Raw genomic sequence first — 11,529 nt, 5'->3', positions numbered from 1 at the left:
ATTCAGCGTTCTCTGGACCTAGAGGGCAGAGCAAGCCCTTGAATTTTCTACGCAATCGGTAACTCGGAACATGTGACACCGAGTCCCATGTAGTACTATGTAGTACTATGTATCTTATGCTGTGTATTCCATTAGGATTAACATTGTAGTTTATATTTAATCAAAAGTTGTTCAGTTTTCTTGCGTTTATCGCATTATTTTTACCAATCGGTTGTTTCTTCGCTTCGCAACCAGATATCGTCATGTTCTTTTTCATTTAAATTTAGAACAATAGGAAAAAACGGTTAGGCGGCAGATTTCTGAAATCTTTTGTTCATCGAAAGATTTTTGACGCTGTTTGTTTTCAAACGTTTCTACCAATTTTACGAATATGCCGGTAAAATATATTGGCAGAAAAACCGATTTTAAAGGGAAAACATTATGGCAGATTTTGGGAAACTTGAAGAATTACGGAGTAGGTCGAATGGTTGTGCGAAGCAAATTTCAAGAATACCCTGAACCCAGTTACATGAGAATATTAAAAGTAGCCGCAGTACCAATGATCGGTGAAAGTAATCCAGATGTAAGTTTGCAAATATATTTTTCATTTTATTTCACATTAGAGATTCGCATAAAGAAAGTTTATCGACAAGTTCCGCTTCATTGCAGAACATGCGAAAAGTGATAGCACTCGTAGAAAAAACGTTCCGAGGTCAAAAGTTCACGAAACCAAGTCAACTAGATGCTGTAACTTATAAATCAGATTACGTATTGATACCGAAAGATCAGGAGTCACGTTATACGAATGTAATTTGCGAAAAGCCTGTAAAAATTTTGCCACGCCAAATAGAATTTCCACCTCTGCTGAAGGAAATTTTAATTCGTCAGAGAAAACGGACAGGGCAGGAGATAACGGAAGATATAAAGCTACAAGCTCGATATAATTTCAATGGTCTGAAGAACCAAAGAATCGCGGAAGAACAAGAGACTCCTACGATAGATTTCCAGAAAACCGCACAGCCTACTTTATATATCACCACTGGCGATGAACAAACGAATCAGTTGTGAATTTACATGAATTTTCAAAGCGCTCTACGAGGAAATGCTATCCTTTACTTTCAGAGCATTCGTTCTGTTCGCTACAATCATTTGACGATACGTCTCGCAGCGAAGGAAATTGGCATCGTACGTCTTGTAATAATCAGTGATCCATGGTTTGCCTACGAGTATTCTGTTAAATGTCCAATGACAACGTGCTTAAATTACGAATGAGAAAATTGAGCAGTAAATATTTACCTAAAATGCCAGTCGAATGTTGTAAAATGGTGTGATTTTCAATTTGTCCGGTAAACGATTCTTTCTCTGCAAGATTCTAATGTACGATGCGTAAATTGGTCAGCTATACATAGTGTAACGAAACACAGTGTGTAACGGAAGTAAAATCATTGTTGTTATTGTATTTTAAACGATGAATAAAAATAAAACAGCATGGAAGGTACTTGTTCCATGGTTTAGGATCAGAATTGGAAAAAGAATCGATAGGGGAATCCGAATACGTTTACTAGCCTTCCAAAATTGCCTCAATTCTTGAACGTCGACGCGTTTTCGTACAAGCCAACCACGCACGTATCTCTGAAGGCACTGTGCAGCCGCGGTCTTGGACCATAGCCACGGCTTTGGAGATTGTGACCTGCGAGTAATAGAGTCATACCGTGCATGTCCATGTAAACATACGTCTGCGTTAGGTGTCGTTGGTTTGCCCACCGCAGAGATAACCACTGCTGAAACCGCGGAATAGCAAACATGTTCGATTGCGACGAAGAAATGATGTTCGATCGTCGCGGATTCCAATTCCATATGATTTCTGGCAGATTACCGAGAACGTCGACCGGAGCCTTTTGTATCTAGGATTTCCTCTGATTTGTCACGCGTCGGCGTGTATCGCGTGAATCAAGTTAGAAATAAATTCTTTCATACCAGAAGCGAGTTCCTCTTGTCGGCTACGAGAAGAATTTCCTCCAACGCGGGTAACAACAATGGAAGAATCCTTTGATCAATATAGATCGACGACGATTCTTGATGATCGTGCAACGGCGTCATCGTGTGAACGATCAATCTCGAATATAACACTCGGTCGACTTGAATTTTCTTTTGGTAACGTGCTTCACTCTAGAGTGGAATTATACGTGTAATTTCAGTTTTCGTGTTGAGAATTGAAATTTTATGGGATAATTGACTGCCCGAAAATCGTATATCGATTGTCAGTTCCGAGACAACGAGTTATCGAACAGTCAACGACACGATGAATACATTGTTCGACCGAAAATTTGATAATGGAAGGCGAACCTTTTTCGAACAGTGAAATCAGATAATTCCATAGTCGATCGATTCGCTCCTTCTTCCGAGCTGATTTCCTTCCAAATGCCTTCCTGCGTCGTTCGTTGTCCGATAGTAATAGCCGAATTGAGAAAAAGAGGTCAGTCAGTTTTTGAAAAAGAATCCACCTATGTTTCGTAGCTGTTTTCAACGATTTCGACACGCGAACGGCATTGTGCGTGCATATCTATGATACTTTGAGAGATAATTACAGCCTCTCGAGCACCGTGGGTCCAGAGAGAACAACCCTCGCCAAGAGTTCTAGTTCGCGCAACAGCGGACCAGGATCGCGATCACCGAGAACAAAGAACCGTCGATGAAACGTTTGAAACAAGGTTAGATTCGAATCGGAGAAACGGTAACGAGACGGAAACCGTGGTCTCTGGCAAAGGTAGGATACTTTAGTTGAATCGTAAACAAGTATTTAACGAAGCGTGGATTGGGTGAGTTCGATTTGTCGTCAGTATCGAAGTCAAGTGGTACAGAGAAGGATGATTCGTCGGTTCGTTCTACCGGGAAAACAGGCTCTTCTCGACGATTCTCCGACGTGAATGCTACAGGAGGCGACGGCCGACGGCCTCGAAAGGACGGTAAGGAGGGTGGTCAGAGTTGAAAAACTTATCCTCGTAGAATCCTTTCGAGTCGATTGGATTGGAAAGGAGAGATTTACAACGGCGATTGCTTGAAGTAGAGACCGATGGAATAATGCCTGAAATCGATATCGCTAAAGGAACAACTAAATCTGCAGACGAGTCGGTGCGCGATAAATTTGATAGAATGGAAATTACGGGCGGAAGATCCGGTATCGTTCGTCCTCGAAACGAATGCGAATTAACCTGTCCGCGGTGTATCTCGCGAAGCAAGTATATTTATTCAGAAATAATCCATATCGTTTCCATTGATCGCAACATTGAAATCTTAGCTTAAATGTGATTCGTGTAGAAAACAGCGTACGCAAACTCGAGGAAAGGCAGAGCATCGTAGACGCATACTTGCTGAATAAGGGCACGCGTTACTTCGACGATGTTTGCACTTGTTCCCTTTCTTGCATTATCCATGCATTGAAACAAGATTCGTTTATTCGAAGCACGATAGCATCTGTCACTTTATTCACGTTTGGCCTTAAACTTTGCTCCGAGTTCAATGCATGGTACATGCCGATTCGACTTTCGTGAAACAGAGCATAATAAAACACTGTGAATTGCCACGAAATGAAATGAAATACAAATATGTTTTATGCAATTACGTATCTTGTGAGTTCCCTTGTTCCCTTCGATTCACCGTTAACCGTCTCGCTACGACATATTCCCGAAATTCGTTATTCCAGTGTCTCCGGTAGATACGAATTCAGTCGTATCAGTTATTTACTATTAATAATCACTGCTAACAGCAGTAAAATAATTCTATCGTGAAAATCTGCAGCAAAGACGATGCGAAAAAATAATATGCATCCGAAGAAAAAAATTGCTCCAGGTGAGGCTCGAACTCACAACCCCGGCATTGCTCACTAGTCACTGTCTTATAAGTACCGTGCGCTAACCAATTGCGCCACTGGAGCTGTTGATAACAACCCCACTAATAATGTTTTTCTGTAACGTAGATATCGAATTGAAAAAGCTCGTCATTTTCGTGAAATATTACATGCCGCCTCGACGACAATAATACATTATTTCTGCCAGCGCAGCAAACATTTCAGATTCAATGGTACGGGTTGTGCGATCAATCGTCGATTGAAATGGTTGGGTACACTATTATTTTATGCGTACGTACTTGTATGTTGTACCGTTTTATTGCCAAGGTGTAGTCTATTATTGAACCGTGTAAAAGCGGAAGAAATGTCGTAAATTCTACAAGTTACATGCGTACATGTAACACGAATTAGAGGTGGTAAAGCCGAATGAAACGTTGCGTCATTGACATCATAACCATTGCGATCGTCAATCGCGAGTCGCATGGTTTCTTTTATTTTCGCGCGTATTGAACTGGTTCGTTCAATGATAAAATTCCTGTCATTTGTAATTCATAATGTACAACTTAACATTTACGTAATATCTTGCTACGTAGTATGTGCCTAGGATGACTTTCGCGTAGTATTAGGATGTGACATAGAATCGATCGTTTAAACAGATTTTTAATGCAATTGTCCGTATCCTTGTGTTCTTACAACTTTTCGAATATAAAGAAACATCGACGTACCAAACGTTAAACATGATATTGCATCTTTTTATATTCGCATACGTAAACACATAAGAAGATGTGTACGCGTGCAACGCATATGTGTCAACCGAACGTATGTACCCACTTTACCTATGAAGACGCTGTTCATCTGTTCGTTGATAAATTGATCAAATGTAACAAATTAAATACAGTAAATACGTACATATGTACATGTATAGGCACGTATGCGCGCGCGCGTGTGTGTGTGTGTGTGTGTGTGTTTGTGTTGTGTGTACAGAAGAAATTAACTGCGAGTAATAGTATCTTTCGACTGCTTGTCGAGGTTGGCAATGTGTGACACGAAAATGCGACAAATGTCATTCCCATTACTTTATCCAGCTCACCTTTTTTTTCTAGCTTTCTCGCAAACCATTCTCTGGATTCACGATCTTTGGAAGATTGTGTAAAGTAACGTAAAATCGTATGAAACACAAGTATAATATCATCTTATTCTAACCTTTAAGCAACGTACATTTCGCGTTCTTCAAAGACGCTTTCTTCTTTACCGTTGATACATTAATATGCAACGTAAGTTACTAAAATTGTTATTTCACTAAATTAGTTTATTGTTTCTTTCATTATACGGTTGAACGTTTCTCATTCAGTTTTAGACATATCGAAGAATGAGCTGGTTTGATGCCACTGGATTTGCCAATTTGGCCAAATCTGCTTTGAAAGAAGCTCAGAAAACAATTGACAAAGCATTGGATATCAAAGAAGAAGAAGAAGAGGAGCAAAAATTGGCGGAACATTGCTCGAACGACACCTCTGACTTTTTTGCATCATGGGGATTAAAAAGCGATGAAGGTACGATTATACACGACAAGAATAAAGAGTCTAAACAAGAAGCGAGCAGCAGTATATGGGGTAGTTTTACTGGATCTTTCTTCGAGTCTCCGAAATATAAAGAAGTAGGATACGACCAGAAACGAATTTCCGAATCCAAATCTATGCAAAATACATTAATTGGAAATAGACAAGAAACGAACAAACTAACATCTTCGCTATCCTTTTCGGAGGTTTATATGAACAAACAACAAAATCTGTTCAAAGACTTGAAACATGTGGACGAGAACTGTGCAGAGAAAGGGACTGTTACCCCTGTGTCTAAGCATTCCAGTCGACTAAATACGAACACGATAAAAGACGCAATGTCCAATATGGATGATAAAATTAAGGAATGCGCGACGGGTAGAGGTCCAGTAACGTCAGGGTCCGCGAGATATTCGTTAGAAGAAAATGGCGTTGTTACGGATAATAAAAACAGCCTGGAAAGTGGGCAAAAAAACGTGTGTCAACAGGAATCGCTAATCCACGATGATGACACGAATGGAATGTCATTAGTATCGACGGAAAATGATAAAAAGAGTCTGGAAAGTGTGGAAATTCTAGGTTCTCAATCAAACACGGATTGTACTACTACTCCGGAGTCGGTCAGCAATTCCATTAGTAATTCGGCAAGTCCATCTGGTACGGATGCTAAACTAAATTCAGAATCCGTGGAAATATTGCCAGACAGTTTGGTTACTTCCCCAAGTTCTGTGGAAATTTTGGGAGATTGGAAAAGCGATAGTAGTCCGTATTTATCTCCGACAGATCCGTTGCGTAGCGAAACGTGTTCCGCGTTGGACAGAGAAGACTCTGTGACACCTTGTTGGGAAAATAGTCGTATAGAACAGTTTTCTATCAGGAACGAAAGCTACAGGCATCCATCGTCTTCCGATGTTTCTCCGTACGAATCTCCCGTGGAAGAAGCCAAAACGCCTCGTAACGATTTCGGTGCGAGTAGCATGGAGAATGCACTCTCGATAAATGCATGTTTCGGAGAATCGGGGACACATGGCATAAGCAAATTTTCGACGTTTTCCGTTGAACAACACTCGAAGATTTGTCCACTGGAAAATGTAGAAAGGTCGGCTTATCCGGATGAACCGGATGAAACGAGTTTAGCCGAGGACTCTTATGCTTCTGCCTCGGAGAGTACCGTTGCAACCGTATTCGAAACGGTTCAACAAAACACCGATCAGAGTAAAATTGAGATAGAAATTCCCGCAAGCGTGCCTTTCAGTGGAAAAATGAACGACTCTTGTTTGGATCAAACTGTTAAAGAGAAATCGAGTTTACATCTGCCAGTTGAAGTAATCACGATCCAACCTTTTCGTAAATCGACCGAATACATTGATGGTGCTGGTAAAGGGATCGAAACGGAGAGAAAAAATATCGACTCGCTAATAAATACCACTATAGAACCAGCAGAACCGGAACAGGGACAGGGACAGGAACAGGAACGAGAACAGGAACAGGAACAAGAGCGGAAACTGGAACTGGAACTGGAACTGGAACTGGAACAGAAACAGAAACAGAAACAGAAACAGAAACAGAAACAGAAACAGAAACAGGAACGGGTACCGGAACCGGAATCGGACTCGGAATCGGAACCCACGCACATACCGATACCAATATCGATATCGCTACCTCCCGAACGTTACTCCACTGTCGAACAAGTTACGTTGCCGCATCCATTCAAGTCCGACACGATGAATATCGTGGATCATCATTTAATATCGACGGATTCGAGTTGCGAAGGGACCTTGGTGGAAAGCAATTCGGAAGATAATTCCTCGATGACTCATAAGTCGGAAGGAAAAATGGTGGAACCACCTTTGACGGCTAGCTCTTACGTAAAAACAATGTTGGCAGATGCAATGATCGAAAAGGTCGGTGAAATTGTGGAGATGGAGGGGCAGGGTACAGATATGCCACGAGAAAATTCGCCCATTTCTTCGGAAAGGTATTTTATCGATTGATACGAGAAGAATTTTAGCAAAGAGATTGATCGGTTGATCGATTCGTCTGAATTGTGTGTTTACAGTCGGTCCGACTTGGTGAAAATTGGCTCGGATCAAACTAGCGGTCACACGAGTGGGGACGAGTTGGAAACAACAACTTCCAGTGATATCGAAATCATATCCAGGTATAGGTATGATTCCAATACTTCTAAATCGATCTTACACGTATTGATTTTCTCTGTGCGCGATGTCGGCGTTGAAATTCGATAAAAAGAGTATAAATTTGTTTGTTCGAGAAGTCCGAACGGCGATTCAAGCTCGACGCAGTCACGCCAGAGCGTGATGAGGTCGCAGTCGGCGAAGGGTAGCGATCTCTTGACCAAAACTTTAAAATCCAGAGGACATTCCAGAGAGTTGAGCGAAATTAGCGTGGGTTCGGACGAAGCGAATCTCGAGATAGAAACGTTGCTGAGACGCATACAAGAGATGACGGAAATATTAGAGGCACGAGAATCGAAGCTTATCGACGTTAGTAGAATGAACATGGAATTGCAAGAACAGAATAGTCATTTTAAAAAGTATGGTTCTCGCGAGTGTGCACGCGCACGCGTTTCTAGTCTGGCCCGGGCTAGTTTCTCACGAATGATATTTATCGTTATCGTTTCTATAGGCAGCTGGACAACTTTGAGAGATACGCGGAGCAAAGTCAAAACTTGAATCAAATCGCCGACGATTACACCCAACGATTGTCCGCGTTGGAAAGAAAGTTTCAACAAGCCATACGAGAACGAGATTCGTTACGGAAACAGTTGGAACAGTTGAAAGTGGAAGCTGCTACGCGCTTATCGTCTCAAGAGATGTACACGATAAGCGCCGAGAAGGACGTGATCATTAGAGAATTAAGGGAGGAAGGCGAAAAACTGAGCAAACAACAGCTTCAGCACAGTAACATTATTAAAAAGTTGCGAGTCAAGGAAAAAGAAAATGATGCTTTGATAAAAAGTCAAAAGTATGTAAACCAATTGACACGTCGCGTTGGGTATGTGTATAGACATGGTAATGCAATGTAACAATAATACGTATGAATGTCGAATGTTCGCAGAATATTGGTAGAAGAGCAAACATTGGAACTGGAACGTTTGAAGAAGTCGTTGCACGCGAAAGAAGAAGTCGAAAGAACTCAAATAGAGGCTGTCCATACGTTGACAGCGAAAACGAGGAAACAAGAAAAAGAGATTTTAGCTTTACAAGATAAATTGGATACCGCTCTACACAAGATGGACGCTTACAAGAAAAGTTTGGACGCGACGAAAATGTTAGTGACAAATGCGAATGTAATTCCCCTCGGATGATTAACGTTAACATTGCATTTCAGGGATCTAACTGAAACGAAGAAACTGTTGCAAGCAACGGAAGCGGAACTGAAAGATGCCTCGAGTAACGCTGGGGAATCGTGTCAGCTTCTCGCGCAAGTGGAAGAGTTGAAAATAAAATTACGGGAATCCAAGGAAATGCACGCTAAGTAAATCAACTATAAGTAAATATATCTAGAAATAGCACACGTACACTAGACACATGTACATCTAGCATTGTAAACGAAAGAACATGTTCAGTCGAGCAGGCTGTATCGCGCTCCTCTACTAATTGTTTTTACATTGTTCCCCGTATAGGAAAGAGGAGTTTTACAAACATGAAAACAACGAGTTGTTGAAACGTTTAGAAGCGGCTGAGGCCAGAAGCGAAGAACTCTCGGAGTCGGTATCGACAGCCACGAAACCTCTGGTGAGACAATTGGAACAGCTTCACGCGAATCTGTCGCACAAGTGTAGCAGTTTTATGAAGCAAGAGAAAGCGTTGTCGGAAAAGAATATCGAGTTGCAGACAAAGGTGGAACACTTGACAGAGGCGAATCGCTACTTGAAGGAAGAAACCGTCAATTTCAACTTGAAATTATCTCAGTTGGAATCGAAGCTTGCTGCTAAAGAGATCGAGATACAGCGACTGGAAGAATCTTGCGATGGATTAACGATAGAGAAGGAGAGACTGACGGAAGAAACAGCCCGGTATGGAAACGTTCGAATCAAACCCTTTTATTAAATCGTTTTCTATCGAGCCATACTTGTTCCGTAGGTATCGACGAACGATGGAGACGCACGAACAGTCGCATTCTTCGCAAATAATGGAGCTGAACAGGGAGATTGTGGCGTTAGAAAACCGATTGGCCGTGGAAAAGACAGCCACGGATGCGGAGAAAAGGAAGAATCACACGATGTCGGAACAAAGGCGAAACATTGATCGTAACGAACCTCGGAATTCTCCGATCGCCGAAACCACCAGTCAAGTTTCTTCAAACGCGATGGATACCATTTGGCCGGTAATACACGAATAACGAGCGAGTAAAATTTCGAATAGCAGTTGAGACGCGATCGATCGTATAATCTGTAAGATTCCATCGAGTCGGACTCTGCAATCATTAAAATTTCAGCTGTGCGATTCTGGCGCTGTCGACGACGACAACACCGAAAGATACGCGATGATGTACGACAGCTTTAGAACAGGCTCGAGTAGCACGTCTATATTTGAAAACCTGCAAGCACAGTTGAAACAGAAAGATGGTAGGTTTACCAACGTTACTTACCCCGACGTGTCGTCGCAGTACTCGCGTTACTGCTCGTTTGTATCTATTCTGATCTTTCCAGGTGAAATACAACAACTTCAGTGGGAATTGTCACGGCGAAATGTAGAAAGAGATGCGCTTAATGCCGAATTGTCTACGTTGACCTTGACGGTCGAGGAATTGAATAACAAGGTTGCGCACGTTACAGTTTTAAACGAGAATCTGCAAGACATACAGACGCGATACGACGCATTGTTGCAAATGTGCGGTGAGAAAATGGAGGAAAACGAGGAGTTGCGTTTAGATCTTCAAGATGTGAAAGATGTTTACAAAACTCAGATCGATCAACTGATGAAAGAAAACACCTGAAGTTATTCGTAACGAGCAAATTGAATTTCAACGATACACATACGTATATCGCCGCAGTTTATTCTAATATGGTGTGTTGTCGCATACTTGGGTTGTTACAATGATCACAACTATACCGGGATTCGTTGGAAAGGATAAGATTTATAGTTTTGCAACATTTGCTAAACAACCGGGATTCATAGTCTTTCATTATTATTGCGTTTCGCGTACCTTTGACGCGAATGCTTTGGTTATTTACCGCGAATACTTTTGAGAGAAGGGGTGCAACGAGTGTGTTCGATGAGAGACACGCGAGAAACAAACGTTGTGATACAAAGTGTAATATAACGATGAAAATTTACAATATTGTAATATACAGTTGAATTGCAATGTAATTTATTAAAAAATTTACGTTCACTGAAAGTTGGACCTTTCTTTGTAGCCATACACAATTAGAAGAACTAATCGAAGGACTGAAATTCTTTCCGGATCCGTTATAACCGTCGCATACATAAATATTACTACCGTGTAGTTTGTTTAAAAGATGTATCGAAATTACGCTGGGAACGGTGAGAGAGAAGCGAAGTGATTTCTCGAAACGGTTAAACATTTCTCGAGAGAAGGAACAGAAAAGGAGAATGAAATGAACAATCTACAAGTACAGAAAATTATAGGAGCGGTATACGTTGTACTAAAAAGAAGTTGGACGAAAATGAGTTGCAGGTAAAAATATTTTACAAACTGTAATTCAGTCGAATGAAATATATCTCTTCTATTATTTTTTATATATATGTATTGTAAATTTTATTGGTTACAAAGTGTGACCTTATCTCTGCTCCTGTTCCCCGCAACGAAAAAGGTAAATGAAACACAGGCAAAGGGGGAAGGGAAATGCGAAATGGTTGAGCATTATGATAATTGCTTTTTATAATTGGTATTTTTTATCCTTAATGAGAGACAAACAAGAAAACAAATTTCTTTTGATCGAATATCTGTAACAGCATCATAGTTGTTTTTCTCTTTCGGTGATTCTTTCTTTGAGAAGAGCAATCATGGATCGGCGATCGATTATTACGACTGTTTCCGTAAGGATGCAGCAATATAAATATAAATGTAAATATAAATAGAAATGTAAATGTAAATGAAAATGAAAATGTAAATGTAAATGTAAATGTAAATGTAAATGTAAATGTAAATGTGTAC

At 40.8% G+C, this 11,529-nt stretch overlaps 3 protein-coding genes and 1 non-coding gene across 12 annotated transcripts; 2 read left to right on the top strand and 2 right to left on the bottom strand.

Moving 5' to 3' along the window:
* The first annotated feature begins 84 nt into the window (after nucleotides 1-84).
* On the top strand, nucleotides 85-1,477 carry mRpS34 (mitochondrial ribosomal protein S34). Its single transcript, XM_031990089.2, has 2 exons — nucleotides 85-562; nucleotides 649-1,477. Exons 1-2 carry the CDS (start codon nucleotides 371-373, stop codon nucleotides 1,045-1,047), a joined length of 591 nt encoding a protein of 196 aa, XP_031845949.1. The 5' UTR covers nucleotides 85-370; the 3' UTR covers nucleotides 1,048-1,477.
* On the bottom strand, nucleotides 564-2,099 carry LOC116432762 (uncharacterized). Its single transcript, XM_076373558.1, is given in 3 exon segments — nucleotides 564-1,737; nucleotides 1,740-1,883; nucleotides 1,957-2,099. Coding segments are annotated over 3 exon segments (564 nt in total). The 5' UTR covers nucleotides 2,080-2,099; the 3' UTR covers nucleotides 564-1,440.
* Nucleotides 2,100-3,820: 1,721 nt separating this feature from the next.
* Nucleotides 3,821-3,913, bottom strand: TRNAI-UAU (transfer RNA isoleucine (anticodon UAU)). Its single transcript is given in 2 exon segments — nucleotides 3,821-3,856; nucleotides 3,876-3,913. It is a non-coding gene; the product is annotated as a tRNA-Ile (tRNA).
* A 450-nt stretch (nucleotides 3,914-4,363) lies between these two features.
* On the top strand, nucleotides 4,364-11,113 carry Tmf (TATA element modulatory factor). Of its 9 annotated transcripts, none has more exons than XM_031990071.2 (12): nucleotides 4,364-4,382; nucleotides 4,930-5,100; nucleotides 5,178-7,363; nucleotides 7,445-7,552; nucleotides 7,661-7,939; nucleotides 8,032-8,370; nucleotides 8,464-8,676; nucleotides 8,737-8,883; nucleotides 9,032-9,424; nucleotides 9,492-9,735; nucleotides 9,847-9,976; nucleotides 10,061-11,113. In XM_031990071.2, the coding sequence occupies exons 3-12, from the start codon at nucleotides 5,196-5,198 to the stop codon at nucleotides 10,345-10,347; spliced, it is 4,308 nt and encodes a 1,435-aa protein (XP_031845931.2). In that variant the 5' UTR covers nucleotides 4,364-4,382; nucleotides 4,930-5,100; nucleotides 5,178-5,195; the 3' UTR covers nucleotides 10,348-11,113. The 9 variants fall into 9 exon arrangements, 8 of the variants coding, with proteins under 8 accessions (XP_031845931.2, XP_031845922.2, XP_031845930.2 ...); XM_031990062.2 differs by lacking the exon at nucleotides 4,364-4,382 and adding an exon at nucleotides 4,408-4,645; XM_031990070.2 differs by lacking the exon at nucleotides 4,364-4,382 and adding an exon at nucleotides 4,408-4,683.
* The last annotated feature ends 416 nt before the right edge of the window (nucleotides 11,114-11,529 follow it).

The sequence above is a fragment of the Nomia melanderi genome, chromosome 14, assembly GCF_051020985.1.
Source record: "Nomia melanderi isolate GNS246 chromosome 14, iyNomMela1, whole genome shotgun sequence".
Classification (NCBI taxonomy): Eukaryota; Metazoa; Arthropoda; class Insecta; order Hymenoptera; family Halictidae; genus Nomia; species Nomia melanderi.
This window is presented reverse-complemented; position numbering and strand designations above follow the sequence as displayed.

Bases quoted from the DNA above. Each gene is read 5' to 3' on its own strand.
- Tmf (XM_031990071.2), top strand. From the start codon at position 5,196: ATGAGCTGGTTTGATGCCACTGGATTTGCCAATTTGGCCAAATCTGCT. The intron at 7,364-7,444 runs GTATTTTATCGA...GTGTGTTTACAG, and splicing joins TCGCCCATTTCTTCGGAAAG to TCGGTCCGACTTGGTGAAAA. The intron at 7,553-7,660 runs GTATGATTCCAA...TTGTTCGAGAAG, and splicing joins GAAATCATATCCAGGTATAG to TCCGAACGGCGATTCAAGCT.
- mRpS34 (XM_031990089.2), top strand. From the start codon at position 371: ATGCCGGTAAAATATATTGGCAGAAAAACCGATTTTAAAGGGAAAACA. The intron at 563-648 runs GTAAGTTTGCAA...GCTTCATTGCAG, and splicing joins TCGGTGAAAGTAATCCAGAT to AACATGCGAAAAGTGATAGC.